This window comes from Neodiprion virginianus, chromosome 6 (assembly GCF_021901495.1).
Source record: "Neodiprion virginianus isolate iyNeoVirg1 chromosome 6, iyNeoVirg1.1, whole genome shotgun sequence".
Classification (NCBI taxonomy): Eukaryota; Metazoa; Arthropoda; class Insecta; order Hymenoptera; family Diprionidae; genus Neodiprion; species Neodiprion virginianus.
The window spans coordinates 27,784,168-27,802,399 of record NC_060882.1 but is presented as its reverse complement, the minus strand read 5'-3'; the positions used below and the strand labels follow the sequence as shown (position 1 = coordinate 27,802,399).

The 18,232-nt window shown below is 45.5% G+C and overlaps 2 protein-coding genes across 2 annotated transcripts in view; one reads left to right on the top strand and one right to left on the bottom strand.

The window, feature by feature from the left end:
* Positions 1-519: 519 nt before the first annotated feature.
* LOC124307994 (putative glutamine amidotransferase-like class 1 domain-containing protein 3B, mitochondrial) lies at positions 520-2,718 on the top strand. Its single transcript, XM_046770247.1, has 4 exons — positions 520-651; positions 1,318-1,745; positions 1,813-1,976; positions 2,090-2,718. Exons 1-4 carry the CDS (start codon positions 520-522, stop codon positions 2,296-2,298), a joined length of 933 nt encoding a protein of 310 aa, XP_046626203.1. The 3' UTR covers positions 2,299-2,718.
* A 408-nt stretch (positions 2,719-3,126) lies between these two features.
* The window catches only part of LOC124307026 (uncharacterized), a 39,898-nt gene continuing 24,792 nt past the window's right edge, over positions 3,127-18,232 (bottom strand). Inside the window, exons 2-3 of the mRNA XM_046768309.1 lie at positions 5,866-5,903; positions 3,127-4,337 (exon numbers count right to left, since the gene is read on the bottom strand). Coding sequence (XP_046624265.1) covers positions 3,438-4,337; positions 5,866-5,903 — 938 coding nt within the window. The 3' untranslated portion in view covers positions 3,127-3,437. The remainder of the gene's footprint in view (positions 4,338-5,865; positions 5,904-18,232) is intronic.

Genomic DNA, 18,232 nt, shown 5'->3' with positions numbered 1-18,232 from the left:
CAGTTTCGCGCGCCTTTTCCCCTCTTCAATTTCATCCTCGTTCTTTAGCAATATACCCAAGGATCTAGCCCTCCTCTCTGACTTGCGTCTAGGTCCCAAAGCTTCTTGTTCAGCGGTACCTTTTATACCATTAGCTGCCCAACGCGCCCATCCACCATTTACCAGCCACAGTGAAAGGCGAACGGATCCTGTAGTATCCACGGTGAAACGAACGGCGAGATCAAAGTGACTGGCGGGAAAGTCACGTGGTGAAAATCCGTTTTATCGACCGTAGGTAAGATTTTGCGGGTACTTTTTTTCACCGCAGCTAGGCATTGCTTCGTTTTCTGAAATACTAACCGAGAGAGAAAAACAAATGGAAAATAAACTGTCAATGATGAATTTAAAGTGACGGAATCGTCTGAAATGCGCTAAAAACTTGTCAAATTACCAGTTTTAGGACTTTTCACCCAGATAAAATTACGCTGGGTCTCCAGTAGCCTGTCTTGTTATTTTATTATGAAGATTCGATGAGAAACAATGTTTCGCTCTCGGTTGTCCAGCGTTTTACTATCAAATGTCCGTGCCAAACTGTCAAACGTTTCCAACCTCCACGTCAGTATATTTAAAAAATTCCGGGCCAAAGACTGCGAGCCCAAACCTGTCGCAGTGGTGAGTTGCGTCTTTCGTTACAACCTATTGTCCTTTTCACAGACCTGTGCATATTATTCAAAATTCAATGAATAATTGATGAGCGTCTGGTGTTACGGATCGAATTACAACTGGCTTATGAATTATTACCCACCGCTATTATACGAGTATATCTATTTTATTATACGTTTGCTAATGTGATAACCGAAATTTTTTGTCAGATTACGACGTCCGTTTCAGCAACCACATCGTCTCGTTACGGAATCAATAATTTTTGAATCATGAATACCAATTAGGCATCTCTTAATGTGGTTTATTGTCCCGATTTCCACCCTCTCACGGTTGCAAAAATACACGTGCCGTACGTTGTTACAATATTTCGGTCGAAATGTGACAGGTATCGGGGCTTGTTTGGCCACCTTCACAACTGAGCACGCACGTTCTAGTTCGGCATTGTTACGGTATCACATACTGCTCGAAATCGATGCCCTGGAATAAGTTACATGCTTCACGCAGACACAAGCACGCATGCGAGCGCGAATACCTTGTCAATCAAGTGCGGAGTCTGTGAAATAACCACTAATTAAATCTCAGTCGAAAATCTGAGATCGGAACCAGCAGCTACGCAGCACTGAATGTACTTAATTAGCACGAGCGCAATTCGCCGCTGCACGCGTGAACATTCAGGTCGCAGAGATTGTCGCCTTGGTATCAGCATCCGGCTCTAATGAGATAAGCCCCAACGGTCGTGAACAATTAACGGCTGCGCCAACGATTGAGAAGGAATTGAAACACCCGAGTAATCGTCTTCTTCTGGTCCCGCAGGTTCTGTGCGGCTGTGGGTCTCTCGATGGATCAGAAGTAACAGAGGCGGTTTCCCTGGCCATAAATTTGAACCTCAACGGTTTCAAGCCGGAATTTTTCGCGCCCAATACGGAGATCTGCGGGGTGATGGACCACCTCTGCAAGCAGCCTGACAGTAGCGGCGTGGCTCGAAATGCGTTGGTCGAGGCTGCGAGGATCGCGAGGTCAGAGGTCCGTCCGCTCTGCGAGTGCGACTGCAATTCTGGAATCGCCTTAATCCTGCCTGGAGGTTTCGGCTGCGCCAAGACCCTGTGAGTGCCAAGTAAAGAGTGATCATGGAATAGGGAAAGGGACCGGTATTTGACCTCGGATTTACAGGAGTGACTTCGCCACGAAAGGAGCAGAGTGCACGGTTCTGCCAGACCTTGAAAGGGTCATCACAGAGTTCGCTCTCTCCAAGAAACCGATCGGAGCAATTTGCATCGCCCCAGTGCTCGTAGCGAAAGTACTTTGCGGAACGAAGATCACGCTCGGTAAAAGTAGTGAGTGTCTTTGCAACCCGGAGTGGCAGTCACCCTGCAAAGGAGAATAATTGTAGAACTAAACCAAGTAGTTTTACACCAGTTATTTTATACTAAAACTTCGGTACTTTCAGGCCCACCAGAGAAGTGGCCTCACTGTGCGGCGATCGCTGAAGTAAAGAAGATGGGCGCTAAGCATGAGGAACGGAGTGTCACTCAGGTGACTCACTGCAAACAGCACAACGTGTTCAGCACACCTGCCTGGATGTACAACGGGACCTTCGCCGAGGTACATGATGGGATTGGGCGGCTGGTAAAAGCTCTCAAAAAGAAGTTGAAGTAGAGCTGGATTGAGAATTCGTCAATTTTTGCCGTTCTCGTTAGTCCATCGAATGCCTCCATGGTGCCTGCTAAAAATTGTGCATGTCATGAATATATATTTGCTTTATTGTACAGTAATGTTCATTAATGCTTTGGGCTTCCGGCTAACTTGTTTTCCGTCCGAAATGAAACGCCAGCTCGAATTCTGTACGAATTATGTGACAATGACCGGCGATACAACCGACGTGAGAGATTCCGAGTCACTGTCACATAATTCGTATGGATTCGAGCTCGCATTTTGTTTCGGACCGAAAACAAGTTAGCCGGAAGCCTAAAACATTCGTAAACATACGCTACTAGGAGAAGGAAGTAAGGACTGATGTTGGGTTGGCTCGTCGATTTATAAAATATATAGATAAGAGTTTATTAGCTTATTCGTCCTTTTTTTTCTTCCACTTTTTTTTCAGTTTTTCATTTTACACTTTTACATTACATTATGTAACACTAGTCACACTACAATAGTCAACAACAAATAATATAACAAATAGCCAACGTCTGCAGCGAAATTTTAGTGATTATACGAATTTACATTTACATGCAATTAGACGATTTTGATTTCGTTGCAGGCATCGACGTATGTATGTAATGGTGGTATAATGATCATTTCCTCACGACGGACTCCCGCGATTTTGTAGAGCGATCCATCCTGAGGAATCTTAATGTTTTGCGATGATATACATAAAATTATAAATGAGGCATCGAGTATGAAGAGTGTGCTTTACTCGACTGATCGTAATGCTTAAAATTTAACTGCGAGGTCAAGACGTCAATGATGATTTTGTTGCTCGCAAACAACGCGGCGCGAGTCAGCAATATTTGAAACAACCAGAACATTGGAGGGATCTATATGATTTTTAAAGTCCTGACATTTCGTCGTTGCGTTTTGTTGCGAGCGAAGCTTGCGAGTGGTTCCCGATTCCTAATCCTCTCTACTCGCGTTTCATCTAAAAACGACGTTGCTCCTGACGGATGAAGAGGTCGAGGTCAAAGGGTCGAAGGGTCAGACTTTGGTTCCGATCAAGGCCAGTTTACGTGGGATGCATCCCTCAGCAAGTCTCGTGTGTCCCGGAGTAGTTGGGACCGTCGCTTCGCTTTTCACGTTCAACTCAGTGCGAGAAGAGGTTCGACGGCCATGCGAGACTTCCTGGACTTGTCTTCTTGGTACTTTTTAAGCTTCAGCAGCTTCCGCTTGCCATTGCTGATTTTCTTCTGCGGAATCTCGGTGGTGGTAAGCTCTGACTCTTCCTCGAGCATCCTGAGGGTCTCGATGATGTTTCTGGGTTCAGCGACGCGGTCCGCAGTCCCATTCTTATTCGCATAGACAATGGACAAGTGAGAGAAGCTGGACTTGGGTGGCGCCGTGATGTCGGCGAAGTCCCGGAAGTTTGCGAAAAAGTCACCACCGCGAACCGGCTGCGGTTTCGGGTTCCTGTAGTAGTTCGACTTCGCGCGGGGGTTCAGTCCGTGGAAATAAGGGTTGAAAAGGGTTTCCCCAACGGAGTACTCGTCCTTGTCCTTATCGTCACTGTAGTAGGTCCCTCCCCGAATGACGCCGAAGTTTCCGGAGCCGAGAAGAGGATGGGGCTGGTCCTCAGCGGGTGCATTGTAGGCATCGCGTTCTCTCTGGAAGTATCCCAGGAACCTGTTAGGCCTGTAGTGCTGCTGCTGCTGCTGTTCCTCGTAAGGGAGTCGATGGTTGGTGAAGAGCTGGGCGAAACTCGGGAAGAAGTTTTGACTCTCCGACTCTAGGCTCTTGTCCACGAACTCTCTGCGCAGCCCCGCGTTCTCCGACGATGGAAGGACCTCGGCCCGGTCCTCCAGCTTACCAAGGACCTCAGGCAGCGTCTCGTCCACGATGGCAATCGCCTCCTCGTTCACCGTGTGCTGTGCCGACGCAGACGTCTGGTCACCGAGACTCGATTCCGCCCCATCCGGTTCCATGTACATATCAGAATCGTCGTACTCGTCGCCTCCGGCCTCGGATGCGGCCGCTACGGAATCCTGAAAGTGAAACAGACGCCTTAGCCCCACACTCAGGACTCTTTCCGAGAAATGGGATCAGTTCGAATGGCCTGCGGGGCCTTGCTGACCCGAAAGCCCCGGAGCCTTGACATTTAAACCATCTTCTCCCGTGCTCCGTACCGATTGGTCGGCGGAGCCTAATGGACGCGTGTATGTGGGCACGCGACTCGGCGTTACTAAATGCGCGGGTTCAAACAGCGATCGATTGCAACACGCGTCGGACACACCTAGCATTGTTACTGATATGTCAGCCACTGACATTGCGCACGAGCTCGTTCCACGGCTCGGTACGTACCGATAGTGCGTTGTAACTGTAACCGTGCGATTCTAGGGCGCACATATGTGCGAGGGATATACATACTGGTTGTGAAATGACTTAAAACTGGAGCAGAGTTGAACGGAATTTGGAACCGGCACCTGCAGCCACAACAAATAGGTAGATACCTATAACCGTTTCGTCAATGAGTTGACGGTCATTTTGGACAATCGGCAGTGGCTTCTTACAGATGCGTCTATTCATGTAATATAATGAAGGCGATGGTGACTGCACACATAAGCAGGTGTATGAGAAATCTCAACGAATGAGGACAGAAGCGTTCGTTTACCGGTTGACTTCATTCGTAATATACACCACCGATCGGCTTATTGCATGAAGGATTTCTCACGGACTCTAAAAAATGCCGAAATACCGAATAGATCAAAAGTTTGCTGGCCTCGGTCACGATATTCGAATGAAACTCTGCGCGAGCAAGATATTATTCCAGATAATAGTTAATTACGTGATATTGCAGAAATGATTCACCATTTCTATGGATTACAAAATTTCTATCAAGTGTAAGATTATTATATTTATATACACTTTATATAAATTATTATTCATATTTTTACGCGGCTTCGTCGATGATGGAACAATTTCTACGCCTGTTTATAATGTCTTACAAACTTCGCCTCAGCTTGGTGCTAATTGTACATAAATTAGACACGGGAATTAAGAGCTGGCGGCTCCGCTAGAGCGCGAGTCTCGAGGAGCGAGGGAAATCAATGTAGTTGTAGTACCTACATTATTTATAACACGAATATGCGGGTGGAGAAATCTGGTTTACGTTGTAAACTACACCGCTGTTGTGCGAAAATCGGCTGGCTCAAGCCGAGTGGTGCACGTCGATCGAAATACGTTTTCACAGGTCAATACGCGCGGTGAACTTGCTTCGCTGAACCGGTGGAGGCTTCAGCCTCTGCGAAATTTGTCAGATATCGATCGCAATTAGCGGAGGTGATTTATCAACGTTATCTCGTGACACAGGGGAACTATGGGTATTTACTTTGTCCTTTCGTTGACAGGTTAAATCGGTTCAAACATCTATCCTGACCTGGATACAAGTATGTATGGATTAAGTTTATTCGGATTATTGTTAGTTTTTCAATTCCAAGACTTTTTCGTCCAGGATGAGATCGTTCCATAATTATGTACTCCATAGCACTTAAGCGGAGAAGCTACCCTTATTACCTCATGGGCGCCAGCGCCCTCAGGAACAGGTGCTCCATCTGAAACAAAGGGAAAGAACCATCAGATAATGAGAAAACATAATTCGATTGCTTTATTTCTAGGCCTAAAGTTCAGCATTCAGGGGAGCTCGATGTTTTCATTCTGAAATATCACGATCGCGTGACACAGGACTATTAAATTAAATCACGTGCACGTAAGAAAAAATAATCAGAAAAAGAAAAAAAAAAATACATGGTTCTCCCTCGAGGTCGACGAGATAAACTGAGGACGAAGAGTCTTTCCTTTGTCCATATGGATACAAAGATATGTCGAGAACAGAGGCCTGCACACTCGGAGGGTCAAGGATTTGAAGCGACGCATGTGCTAAATTTACATCGAACCCGACCGCAACGGGAGACTTCGGGACAAGAAATGTGAAAGAGAAAAAAAAAAGACGCTGGTGACATTAAAATCCGCGATGACCGTGAAGTGAATAAATTCTTCTCACTTTCTGATCAAGTCAAGTGAAACGGAGAGAACGGATGCGTCGAAAAACGTGGCTGCCCACGCGCATAGAAGCAAGTAAAGTATACCCGATTGAAGAACAATGGCTCTGACCTGATGGCAAGAATTCATTTTACTCTCGTAGAGAATTTCTAGATATATATTGTATATAATAGGCATGCGTGAACGTGGGCGTGACTGTTGTAATGAGTGGATTTAGCATACGAAGGAATGAATAAAAAATTTCAGACTCACTGATTAGTGTAATGCCTCGAGGATTTTTTCCCCCCTAATAATTTTTTATTCATGAATTCTAACGTGGGACGGAAGTGTGTAGAAGCAAATTAGAACTATTGGTTGTTGTTGTACCGAATAAGTGCCCGAGGCGGTGTTTGAGTGAATTATAGCACTTCGTCAATTAGCCATCCGTTCTTGTAGTACCCCGATGGAGGACACTGGGATTGTACAAATTTCTCAATAGTCATGCGTGAATTAATCATTCAAACGAGAAACAGCTGCCCACGTGTATCAATTATGTTATACTGCTGCAGGGATTCGGGAGTTGGGTTCACGTTTCTCGCCCTTCCGATGCGGCTGGTATTTCCGTTAAATAACGCCATTTTTAATAGGAAGGCGCGCGTTTTTAGTGTTTATAATGTCACGGATTACACGAGGCTAATTGTCAGCTTGTCACGCATGCATAAGAGACTCGCTGCAGAACCGAGAAGCGAGCTATCGCGATGTGATTAATTATTACACACTGAACTCGCAGGATGTTAATTGGCCATGGCGGGTCACTGGCCTGCAGAATTAATCATGGTGTGCGGCGGCTTTTTACCGTAAGAGAAAGTAAATCGCGTTCAGTCTACACTCGACAATTCAACAGGGTCCAAACGTCCCGGCGAAGAATCCTGCTCGCTTTAGGTATTATTATACGTCCCACAGATTTCACTGATTTCTCGGGCGCAGATCGCGAAAAATACTCCGCTCGGTGATGATTTCCCGTCATTGGTATTAACAAGTACCTTGGCAATTTTACGCCGTTTTTCGAAAAAGTAACGGTAGGATTTCGGATGATCGAATCCTTTCTGCTCTCCCGTAAAATTGCGTTTAGCAACGGGCCAAATCTGAGCCACAGATCGGTAACCGGCTTTGTAACGACCAGCCGCAGCACCGGCAGCGTTGAAGCCGAACAATCGACAGCCTTCACATTTTCAGATGAGAAAGTTAGTAGCATCGATATGTACTCTGCAGCCGGTGTTTGCGCTCGCCTGAGAGATTCAGCAGCCGGGGGCGAATTTGCTTGAATTTCGATCGTATCTGCGGATACGAATCCGCGACTCGAGTAGATGGGACCAACGATGAATGATCGACCGATCAATCGAAATCGACAGCACTTCAAACCGTTCGATTCGTTCTAACCTTGACACCGTAGATCTCGTTCTCACAGAACAATCCTGTCTTGCGGGTGAGTCAATTATAGTTTCCCTCCATTACGAGAAAACTGCCTCAGGTTAATCCTGGTCGCCGAGGGGCTTTATCTGACTATTGATCCACGGGAATTAGAAATTTAAGGCCTAGCACCTTGGACAGAATGACTTGCTCTTGACAAGCATGGAGTTTCTTCGACGTGGCAAGAGTCCAAAATTTCTACCACCGATTGGGAATTTGGGAACATGACTTGGGAACACGAAGACAATGTTACATTAGGATGACAGTTAGTTTTGGTGGCACAATTTTGATGGTGGCTTTTTTTTCTCTTAACATTCAGTCATCTTGCACTTTATTCGTGATAAGCTGATTATAAGCTGACAGCTGTGAAACCAGTCTTTGGGAAACTTGATGTGCTCTCTGCGATCGTAGTAAGACAGCATTTGAGAGTACCTAACATTGACGATTCTAGTCGCAAGCGTGTCAACAGTTAGTCCATTTCCCATTCCATTCGTATTACGATCGCAACATCAAGATAAGTGAAGAAATCTCGAAGTTTTTTGACGCAGGGATGACACGAACGATAGTGTTTATGATAACCCGGGTAATTGCAACCAGGCGCCGAGTGTTCTGGATGGTAAAAACCGTCGAGTGATGCGTAATGGATGTCAGAGAGGAATGATGGATGTACGTGCAGAGTTGGCGGAGACGGGGATCGGCTATGAGAGCAAGTATTTCCACGTCTGGATCATGTTATACTCCGGATGACAAGGTGCGCGGTAATCACGTCACGACCATTCGAGTGATCATTGTACCTATAACGAAGCTTAAGCAGGTGCGCATTAAATTAATATTTGTAAACTCGTTAGCCGCGTTTACGTTGGCGTATAAAGCAATTAGCGAGGTTAAATGAGAATTCCTGCTCATTTCTGCAGAGCGAAGGACTGTTCGCCTCGCATTTCTCCGTTCCGAGAGAGCGAAAAATTCTTCTTAAATTTATAAATAATCAACGTTTCCGCAATCCCTGGATTCCCGTACGGGCCCCGTTTATACTGTACGGCGATTATGAATGCTGGTCTACACAATTGCAACGCGACAAATTGAATAAGTGGAAAAGTGAGTAAACACGTTAACGGTAGCTGCTAGGTACGTGAACATGATCGTAGAAATGATACGGCCAGAGTGATACACACGTAATAACATCGTCAACCATACTGACGTTATATTATACGCGATTTAAGTTCTTCAACGGTTATTATATACCAACTTTTCTACGATCGTACAACTCCGGTTATAACTGCCTTCGTAATTACCCCTTGTTTCGCAATTCTTAAAAGATGTCTTAAGACTCTATAAACGTCTAACGAGAATCTCGAATCCAGCTTCTTTGATTTACACACCAATCAAGCTCGTCTCTCAACCTAACCGCAGACAATGTCTAATGCAACTCTGACCCAGGTAAGCTATAATCTATTAATGAGTCAATAATCATGCAAATTGATGATCATTATAGTTCACGATCATTACGGCGACAAATTGACTCATCACTCATATCGTGTCATCCCCAAAGAGGGGAACTTTTATAAAGATTCATCATCCGTCGTATGCGCGAGACTCTTTATAAATACACATGTAATTATTTCAATAGGTACGCAATTATTCGGTTAAAACTAATGATTAACGTTGATCGATACATGACTTCATTAGGCTTCGATACTTCTATACATCACGATCATTAATTAGCACGTTTCGCTCAGCCCCTTGATCCGCCGCAGGCAATGAGGTATACCTACTCACATTTAATCGAGGATCGTAAACCAAAAAATTGATACTACATGTACGGACGTAAATTGAAACGTGCAGCGAGATGCTCCCGAAGTAGTTGAACCAGTGAAAGCATTTCTCACTCCACAAAACGTAAGTATCGTAGTCGAACAATAATTGCATTAAGGAATTACAAACTTTCGCAGGAGGCGCATGTCTGGTGGGAAAATGAGCGGTAACTACTTTTGACGCCAAAAAGAAGATGTGGCTTAAATTGCATATCGTTCTTCCCCTCCATTTCTCCAAACTTGACGAGAGAGAGAGAGAGGGGCAGACAAAAAAAAAATTCCAAAGCGAAAGAACTCCGGAATGTTATTATACCGGTACGCGCGAAAAGGAGTCCAATGAATCGAGAGGCTGGATCAACGTATAATTATAAACCAGGTGAAAGTGCCATCCAGCTGCGAGGACCCGGTGAGCGAGAGTCGAGATACCGTCTCTCGAGATCGGCGGGAACGGGCACCGGACACTGGGTTCTACATTGCCAAGGCCAATCAGGTACGCAGGTAGACGTACCTAAGACCGCACATTGCCGCCGGCTCGATCTTTCTCTGGTAAATACCGCTTCAACTGGGTCAGTGATGTCGATTATATCCGCCAAATCGGCATCGACGGGTATCCAGTCGATTTCAGGGTAGGATCACTGGACGTACTTGAAGACACGAGGAAGATCTCCCGGTCACCTTCAATCAATCGATCTTTTCGTGGTATCACACGATCCACGTGGATCTACCAAAATTTCGTAGGTACGTAGTAGTTCTTGCACCATACTGGATTTTCTGCAACGGTTTACGTTACGTCAATACAGAAGAGATTCTGGGCCGACGTAAGGCTGTCGTGTCTATTACGAATTACGATAGAAAGTCATTCAAGCATGATGCTGATACCCTATAAATTGCGCGATACGAAATCTGAGGAAATAAACTTCAGATCTACGATTAGGGTAAATCTTGGAGCACCGTTAAGTGCTCAGCGTGAGATCCGAGGATTCGGTAATTCTCTAAAAGTTGATGACGCTATTTATATTGGAAAAGACGTCAAGACTCCGTAAATTATTTCTGGGTATGAAAGGTTCTCGGTAAAAAGTCAGCGAACAATGTAGAATTAAGACAATTGTACAATTTAAAAACTATCCGACACTATCGGTTTGTTTCTTGATCATTCAAACCATGGACTCTCGAGGCCTGTTCTAACGATCCAGCAAAGTGTTCTAACAATTCACACAATCAATACAAACGGTACCCGTTGATCGACGTTCGATTTCACGTTTGGGACGGTAACAGGTGGAATTGAATGAACGGCCAAGCTGCGTTTGTACGAATTTCTCGCGATTGCAGGACAATAACCGCTATTTAAATTGGGTCGAGATAGCTTGTGGCCGTTGAGGAACGTGACATTGTCTCGAAACACGTTACCGGTGTGGTTCTTACGCCACGACCCAAGATCGTTTACCAGCGGTCCGTGTAGACGAGAATTCTCTCGGCGCTGAAACTGTTGACGGGCAAAAAGGGGTCCTGACAACGGCACAACGTCCTTCGTCTTGACGAATTCTCTTTCGAGATTCTACAGAGTCCGTGAGAAGCACACGTATAACATTTTTTTCCCCATCCCCGATATGTAATGTATAATTCCCGAGTATAATGCGCGAAGCATTAAATCGACCGATTGAAAGGTTCCGGATACACGATCATTGCAGGCTCTGTGATGACTTTGAGTTATTACAAGGTCAGTGAATCTTTGAAAGACGGAAGTTTTGCCGATACTTCGAGCCGAAAATTGGATCAGCGACCGCGACCTTTGATCGGTATTATTAAGCGTCAACGATTATCGATTTCTGTACAAATTATAATATGCGGAATCGAGCCAGCTGGAAATTCCGATACGAGTCAGATTATTTGCACGTGTCATTGCCGAGTCGTTTTCTTCTCCGGGTCTCGATGGGTCGATAAAATGATTTCACTGAACTTAGAACCCAAGACGCGGATGAGATCCCGTCGATTTATGGCGGCGCTCATGATTATCTGCACGTGCGATCTACCGTCCAATAAAGATCTATGATCTGCCGTGGTTTATTAACTTCGCTACCGTGGATCCGAGCGAACCACAGCGACTCTACGGATCGTGGAGAAAGGTTGCACCGTCAACTTCCGGGTGGTTCGATGCCGTCACGACTGTCCGACGAACCAGTCGGAGGATCAGATGAACACAAGGCACCGCCGTCGAGTCTTGAAGCTCGTGTCAAACCGCCCACCACTTTCTGCAGATCGGTTTTAATTTTTGTTTTGACAGAATTGACAGAGTCGAGAAACCGGCGAGTAACTCCGGGAGCAATCCAATTCCACCCACCACCGTCAAAACGGTAATCAATAAGTAACCGACCCACATTGTTGCACTGTCACAAGTTCCACACAACTTGCGTGAACGGTGCGCAACTTATCTACACGATCGGTGATTGAGACACTCGCGTAAGGCGCATACTACAAGTAGAGCGATCGACTAATGCGTTACGATAATGTGACGTATGACACGGGACACGGTGAACAATGATAGTCGGTAATCAACTATCAACAATAGTCGGAGGTCTGTCGTTCCGTATAATCGAGGCAAAAGTTCTACATTGTCAAAAAAGAAAAAAGAAACGCAGCGATAAGTTTTTAGAGACTCACTTTTCCCGAACTTCTAGTCTGCCGGACACCTTACGAGCAAAACTGTTCCACGAATGCGTAAGTCAGGGTAATATCAGCCTGTCGACGTATTCTGGTTACACCAGCTCGAGCCTCACGACTAGAATAGCAAATTGCTAAACGGTAGTGACATGACTTCGATAAATGTTCGTTGTCGGCGACTGGCCGCCGGGGTTTATTGCAGCAATTGCTTTATCGCGTGAAGAGCGCCGGTTTGTTGTACTTTGTTATGCGTGAATGTCATTGTTACACGGTCATAACAGCATGGATGAGTTACTCTTAGTACGTGTCATGCGGTACCATCGGTATGTATACTTTCGTTCCAGGAGGAGCTTTTTTCTCAATTGTCGTTAATACGGACAGAGAAATTGTGTGTCTCTGAACGGTGCACACGGTGCTTGATCAGGCAACCGTTTCCGCAACTCACGTTAGGTACGCCGACGGTTGACGACGCGTTCGTTCTTCTTTGCTGGTCACGCGACCTCGACGACAGGGACTCGTAATCCTTGGGCCCATCACGCTTCAGCGAGCTACCATCCGTTGATAAACTCACGGTGCCGGAGGATTGCGATAGACTTCTAAGTGGCTGTCGTGTATTTAGTAGAAAGACAGGAGAGCTTTCTTTTTCGTTTGGCATAATGGCGATTGACATCAAACCCCGTCGACTTGTCCGTAGTCGAACATGCGGTACAATATATTGATTGGATTTGATAACGAGAGAATGAACGCAACGTCTAGAATGGAAGTGACTTTCATCGGAAGTCGACAATCGTAGAATCATCATCATCATTATCATCATTGTGTAATCTACCAGCGAAGCTATGTAGCCGACTGTCCACGGTTGAAAGAGAGGCAAATAAAAAGAGGAAAAAGGACAGGGAGAGTTGAAAGGGAGGGACTTTCGTTTGTTGTAACCCGCCAGCAGCAGCTCAGGGGGAAATTATTCACATCCACTACGAAGCGTTTGAAACTGATCACATATCAGCATCGTCGAAAATAAACACATTCGCATAATACTACAAATGAGGGACCACCGTGATACTTATACGCATACTATATCGACATAATTGAGAGTCACACGTCACTTTCTACTTCGCGTTTTTACCAAACGATCCGCACTGTGCGGTGGCGTTTGTTCGCTTCCATCGTGCCATGCCTTAGTAAGGAAACCATCCGTGTTCCACCTCCTGGGACACCTTGAAGCGTGGGTGCGCGTATTTTCACTTCCGGTTATATGCTAAGACAATCGTTAATGATTCTGAACGATGATGACGAAGGATTCGTGTCTTGTAAACGTGATTCTTCGGAACTGCTCACAGCTTTTTCATCTCTCATGCACTTTCCATAAAACCGGATTGATCGTAATTGCGATATCGTCAACTGTACGCACGCGATCGACCGAGAGACCTCGATATTTGCGGTTAATTTTCCGTACCTCCGCACTTCTTGGTTATATACAGAGAAAAATCACTTGGGGCGTCGCTAATTTCACCGCGCGGTAAAATACGGGCTGCTCTTGTCCTCGGAGAAAGTTAAGACCCTCGACCATCGAGATCTCTTTTCGCATCGAGAGATCGGTAGGATTGGTAATATTGTTATTGACGGTAAATTTATTTCTCTTCTTTCGCCTCTCTTAAATCAGATTCTCTCATCGTCAGTCCGGCACAATAAATTTTTGCATCGCTATATTATTATAATGCGTCACTTGACTAAAGAACGATCCTCCATCGGTCCAGCTCATTAGTATCAGTACTCAGACTGACTCCATTGACCTGTAATTCATAGAAAGTGATCGCATAATTGTTCCTTCAGTGGAAAGGATTATTCAATACGGAAGTAAAAAACTTCTGATCGTAAGACGTGCGGTTGCGTTTTTGCTCCTGTACTATACGGATAAGAAAAAAAAAAAAAAATGGAAACACGATGCATATCGATGTTTGTCCTACTGATCCCCATGAAAATCAGATTCAATCGTATAGCAATGTTCATCATACAGAATTTGAATTGAAAGAAGGTGCAAATTCAAATGCGACGAGAATCGTGGTACAGTAACTGCAAAAATTTTTCTGCAAGTAGTTGCACTCTCTGGGTATGATTATTCCTCACAACTGGCCAAGTCTCTCAGGGAATTCGAGATCGCATGCAATGACAAGCTGCGTGGCGGAGAGAATTGATTATACCGTGATCCCATCGTTGGACTCTGCACGCGACGGAATCGCAACTCGACTCGGGATGAGACTGATTGTAATATTCCTGACGAGTCATGACGGTGCGTGTGCAGCGACGGTGGTCCGCACTTGAGTGAGAAAAGAAAAAAAAATAAATAAATAAATAAAATAAAAATTCTGCAGGGATCAGGTTGATAATTGAACGAATCACACGGACTTTTATAACAAGATTGCAGACGAAGAGAGAAACGGAGGTACAGCGAGAGAGCGGGATTTATTACACGCCTATCCGGCAGGCATGGCACCGTTGTCTGCAAGATGTCTCGTAATTTCGTGCAATAACCGCGGCGAGTCGGTCTCTTCGTAGATACGTCTAGCCGTAATAGATACCAAGAGCGTAATCGCGAGCCTCGCAAAATATGCGCGTCGTGACGCCGTACGTTCTGGTAAACATTTCCGGGTGCGCTCTCACGGGTCTTTCTACTCCCGTAGCCAGCCGCCTGCAGGACTGAAACACCGCAAAAAATGCAAGCACACACTTCTCGCAAGATCGGTGGAGCCAGCTATCCCCGCAGAAAACACGTCTTTGTTCGTCGCGGAAGCTGCTGGTTTCAGCTGATACGTCAGTTGAAATTGCGCGTTTGGAGGAGCAGTCGGTTTCTTTTCTTTCCTCGAATTCCGAACAGAAAAAGGTGAATAAGAGCGGCGACGATCATTACAGCCACTTATTGAATCGATCTAGAATTTGCACCGCGGCACCTCGGATTCAGTTGAAACCTCGAGCAGTCGGAACACGAGTGAAATAATTAATGAACCTGCGATTGTTCGCATGCCTGGCCGAGTCGCGAGAGGTGAGATTGACGTGATTTGTGGGCCGGCAGGTATTCTCCTCACTTCAGGACCGATCTCTGGGTTGGCACTCGCACAGACAGAGCGGCAGCTCCGATCCGGTTATGAGCGATTACGTGCCGACGGAGATCCTGACGCACTCTTAAATGGTCAGAGCAATGAGGAACTCGTACGTTACACCGAGCAGATATGGAGTGACTAGCTCGCGGTGGAAAAGCTCTGTGAGAGAATCCGGACGGTCCAAACGTTTAGCCGTCGTCCTGCGAGCCGAAAGAATGCGGCTGCTCGACGTGTTTGTTCCGCGATTAGTTTGATGCTGGGTAAACTATTAGGTAATTAACCTGAACATTGCAGCGGTGGTAACCTGGGCGTGCGCTAATAGCAGCTCGTGGATAAGCACTTGACAAATTAGGCGGACGCGTCGCTATGAAACCAGAAACTAATCGGTAGGTAAAACCTCCTTGCGTAACGAAGTGAAATTTTCAACAGCAACCGAGGATGCGATTTTTCGGTAAACACAAGCGTCGATCCTAATCCCCCTTTAATAGTTAATTACGATCTTAATTCCGTGAAAAATCTCAAGGCACTCGCACAATCGATACACATGTTTCAGAGCAAGGACAAGCCTCGGTTCGTTACATCAAAATTACAACGCTCGAGTATTCTCCGCAATCGTCTCTCTCTTTCTCTGGGTATGCCTCAGCTGTTGCAAATTATATATCGCGAACGCAAATTAGCCGGCTACTGCACAGAAAGATTTATTTAAAATTTTTTACCGTATTCCATCTCCGGCTGTTTTTATTACGGAAATGAACAGCTCCCTGATTCTGCACACACATGTTCACGTTTTTTGTTGTTTCTGTTGTTGTTTTTTTCAACCTACTAACACATGCGCAGTTTATCGTTAGAACTAGCTACAGCTGGGCCTAAAATTATCGTCAGTGAGTGATTGGCGGTGTGGTGGAAGTTAAAAATTACGTTTACGACTCCAGCGGAGTCTTTCGAGTCGGTCCAAGAGGTTCGCATAATAAATACGCATGCTGGATAGCTTGAATATAGATACCTATGGCAGAAAGGTAGCGACTCCCGATTCAATTAGGACGTCGGTTGCAGCGGGCGAGTAAAACGATCGTTTCTGATTTACAACCGGCGTCGCATGTTCTCACATTATGCATGTTTATGCCCTGCCCTATGCTGCTGGAAATTTCAATCTGTAAAATTATTTTTAAGTCGAACAGCGCGCAAAGTGGTGCCTGCGATAACTTCGATGCTAATAGGCTAGAATAACGACGGGCTAATGATCTCGGGCACCCGAGGCGGAGCTGGATTCTCGAAGTAAAAATCGTTTCACAAACGCACTGACACAATGGCTGCGCAAAAAGTTATCGACGCTTTGCTCGCGGAAGAGCTGACTGTGCTACGGTTGGGTATAAACTAAGAAAGTAAAACGTCGCGGTCGCAGGAAGGGACAGTTTTTGATACCGTAGAACCGAGGAGAGCATTACGTCACGGAATCTGCGGTGCAGGCAGGTTTTTGCGATTTAACATAGTTTTCGGCGCGGCTCGGCAATTACACGCCCTGCATAATCGCCGGCCCAATGTACGTACCTACTTTCTCTGCGAATATAACCGAACGTGTAGCTTGCAGTGTGTCAAAATACGTGTGTGTTTGTGTGTGTGTATTATACTTTTCATTATACGATGCTGATTACCGTGGATATACAAGAACTATGGAGTAAATGAAACCTTGACTCGTTTACGTGCGTCTTTTTCCATCACGTACGCGACTGTGCAGCACCTGTCACGCGAATCGTCTCGAAATCCATAAAACCGGCTTACGTATATACGATATCAACGTAAGCTTGAATTCGTTTACCCGATGAAAGAAATTTCAAGAAAAATCCAATTGATACAGCAGCTGCTTGCTTCCTTCAAACCGTGAAAGCAAGCAGATCTTTTTGCCGATGCTTCGTTACAGGCTATCTGCTGTTACAGGTTACCCACTCCAAGATTCGGAGCGAACAAAAAATATTCAGTATGAATGATTTCCACCTTCGCTCTCGGAAACTCTGCGGTTTTCGATTGCGCAATAAATTTGCTGCGCGAAAAACGCGGTGTGGATTTAGAGAGACTTAAACGGTCGCTTGATCACGCGAAACCGGCGGATAGTACCGGGCTTAGATACGATACGAGGATCGCGTTTCTTCTTGTAGCAGGTTTTCATCGATTAGTGAAACGTAAGAAAGTGAATCAACATTCGTTTTCTACTATCAATACAATTTTTTACTCATTTTATCAGGTACAGACTTATCCCGCAGTTTTCACATGCACCGCATCGACGTTCGATCTTGAATCTTTCCAAAAATATCGTGATATTTGTGCACAATGCTTCTTTATTTATCATCAATTGCTGACGGTCAATAAAATAATAAATATCTGTGCGTAGGTCTGAAATTAATTTCGTTCAAAGCACCGATCGTTGTGTTTCCTCAGTTTGAAGAAATGACGTTCGTGTATAAAAAATAATTTCGATTAATTTAGAGTCAACTGTCGATCTTCCCGTTCTAGCAATCAACGATTCGGCTGCAGTGTAAGACCGCAGCTTTTTTCGTGCGAGCTTTGCATCGCACAGCCCGATCCCGAGAGAGTCACGTCGCCGTCCGCGCAGACGGAGGTCCGTCTCTGCACGTGCTTGTAATTTAGCCGCAGCCACATCGCAGAATCGTGATTTACGCAGCGCGGAGTCAGCCGCAGTCATTCTAGCCGCGATGTAATAGCTTCCGCGTCTCACAATCGGCTCTGATCGCGGCTTTTCCGCACGTATGATGCCTGACTCATCGCGCAGCGATTTTCGCAACAGTCGGAAAATCGCTGCGTGCGGCTGCGATTTGCGCGCGAAAAATTTCGCAACTTAATTATACAAGATAG

Coding starts and splice junctions, on each gene's coding strand:
- LOC124307994 (XM_046770247.1), top strand. CDS start 520: ATGTTTCGCTCTCGGTTGTCCAGCGTTTTACTATCAAATGTCCGTGCC. Junction 652..1,317: donor AGCCCAAACCTGTCGCAGTG/GTGAGTTGCGTC, acceptor GTGAACATTCAG/GTCGCAGAGATTGTCGCCTT. Junction 1,746..1,812: donor TTCGGCTGCGCCAAGACCCT/GTGAGTGCCAAG, acceptor TCGGATTTACAG/GAGTGACTTCGCCACGAAAG.